General features: G+C 51.4%; 1 protein-coding gene across 1 annotated transcript; it reads left to right on the forward strand.

Moving 5' to 3' along the window:
• The first annotated feature begins 268 nt into the window (after positions 1-268).
• LOC121450371 (60S ribosomal protein L29-like) lies at positions 269-670 on the forward strand. Its single transcript, XM_041655226.1, has one exon. It carries the CDS (start codon positions 269-271, stop codon positions 668-670), a length of 402 nt encoding a protein of 133 aa, XP_041511160.1.
• Positions 671-2,147: the final 1,477 nt, after the last annotated feature.

The raw sequence follows: 2,147 nt of genomic DNA on the forward strand, positions 1-2,147 counted from the left end.
ACAGACTCCAAAGCTACAGAAATAACCCTTTCTCGAAAAACCAAATCAAAATAAAACAAAACAACAACAACAAAAAAGAATCTAGGTTTGTCCTGCCTTTCAAAAGAACTGGAAGCCACAGAAAGAAATGTGGGTTGTGATTTAGAGAGCCTGGAGCCAGCCTCCTTGGACCTGGGTCATATCTCGGCCCCCTTCTGAGATTAAGACTAGTGACTAGCTTTCTCTTCTGGTCGCAGGCGCTTCGAGAGCCGCCGATTACCATCCAGCTATGGCCAAGTCCAAGAACCACACCACACACAACCAGTCCCGGAAATGGCACAGAAACGGCATCAAGAAACCCAGGTCACAAAGATACGAATCTCTCAAGGGGGTCGACCCCAAGTTCCTGAAGCACAACAAGAAAGGCCTGAAGAAGATGCAGGCAAAGAATGCAAAGGCCATGAGTGCACGTGCGGAGGCCATCAAGCCCCAGGTGGTGCCAAAGGGCCCCAGCCGCAAACTCACCCATCGGGCTTTAATTGCTCATCCCAAGCTTGGGAAGCGGATTAGAAGCTACATGGCCAGGGGTCATAGGCTCCAAAAAACAAAGCCCAAGTTTCAAGCCAAGGCAGAGGCCTCAGCTGCAGCTCAGGCTCCCAAAGGTGCCCAGGCCCCTGTGAAAGCCCCATAATAAAGGTCTCAGTCTGCCAATGTGAAGACAGATGGACTGGTGTGAATATCTATACAGTATTTGCAGATGTTCAGGACCTTATGCTGTTTTTACAAATAAACTTGAGGCAAGTTCTGTAAAAAAAAAAAAAAAACCAATGGCTAGCCAGCGGTACCTGATCAGTGCCCCAAGTTTTTAAAAGCATCTCTTGTGTGCCTCCAAGGAGGCCTGTTAGGCTGATAGTCCATGACCGCCACCTAGTGGTGGGTGGCAGCCAGCTAGGGCAAACGCAACCGCGGATTTCCCAGATTCATAGAAAACAACAAACCGGCAAGGTGGAGGGAGGGGAGGGGTGTGAGGCCTGAGGGAGCACACAGAGAATGAGAGCTGCACTTTCCCCTCCTGAGGGGGAGTCCCCAAGTGCCCGGAGTTCAGTAGCATAGATGGCAGGCATTACCATTGTAAAGCACCTCAGGTTTGTGGGGAGGTAGAACCAGACCAGAATCCCTCAGATCCCAACCTTACCTGCTATGTGCTATGTGCTGTGTTGCTTGAGACAGGATATCAAGTGGGCTAAACTAGTCTCAGATTGGCTGTGTAGCCAGTGACGACCTTCGACTTCTGATCTTCCCGCCTCAGCCTCCCCAGTGCTATCCCAGGTGTACATCACCACACCTGGTTTACAAGGTGCTGGGGAAACGAACCTGGGGCTTTGTGATTGCTAGGTACTCACCCTAACAAATTAGCCGCATCCTCAGCCCTCTTACCGTGAGCCTCTCATCTGTGAAGCAGGGCTAGCCAATGTGCAGGGCCTCGGACCTCTCTCTGTATCAGCTGTCCCCGGAGAAGAAGCTGGGTGGGTGACCAAGTCCTCCCTTGCCTAGGCCACCTGTTAACTGTGGCTGCATATTGCACTCACCTGTCACTCAAACAGCACTCACCTGTCACTCAAAGTCGGTCACGCCTCCCAGGGAGGCTCCCATTGCCCGGGAGAAAAATTGATCGTGACAAGGTCCCTGCCCATTAGAATCAGATGCAGATGGCCGTTCTCATCCGTGCCAGTGTCCAGCGGCAGATCCACTAGAATAGGACCCGGCATTTGTAGTCCGATTGAGGCATCTTTGGTTTTTCAGCTTCCGTGTGTGAGCCTGATCTTCTGCCATTTGAAGCCAGGAGGTGCTTCCTGAGGAACCCCAGGACTTGAGTACAGTGTGCTCACACTCAGTATGGATCAGGTACTGACAGCTTCCCAGTCTGCTGATCTGGGTTAAAGCCCCACTCAGGTAGGTAGACATCAGCAGACTTGGAGAACTTAGGAGTTGGACCCTCCCTCCTAAAGTCTAGAACACAAAGGACAGGGACTGCTGGGTAGTGAGGGTCACAGGTTGGGGCCAGAATCATTTTTCTTGCTGAGGGAAGAAAAGTGACCCCCTAGGCTAACGTGACTCCTTGGACAGCCTGAGGTAACTACTTGAAATGGGTTCTATGGAGTCTTGAA

Source organism: Microtus oregoni, unplaced genomic scaffold (assembly GCF_018167655.1).
Source record: "Microtus oregoni isolate MIOR12 unplaced genomic scaffold, Mior012 000000F_ref0000247, whole genome shotgun sequence".
NCBI classification, from domain to species: Eukaryota; Metazoa; Chordata; class Mammalia; order Rodentia; family Cricetidae; genus Microtus; species Microtus oregoni.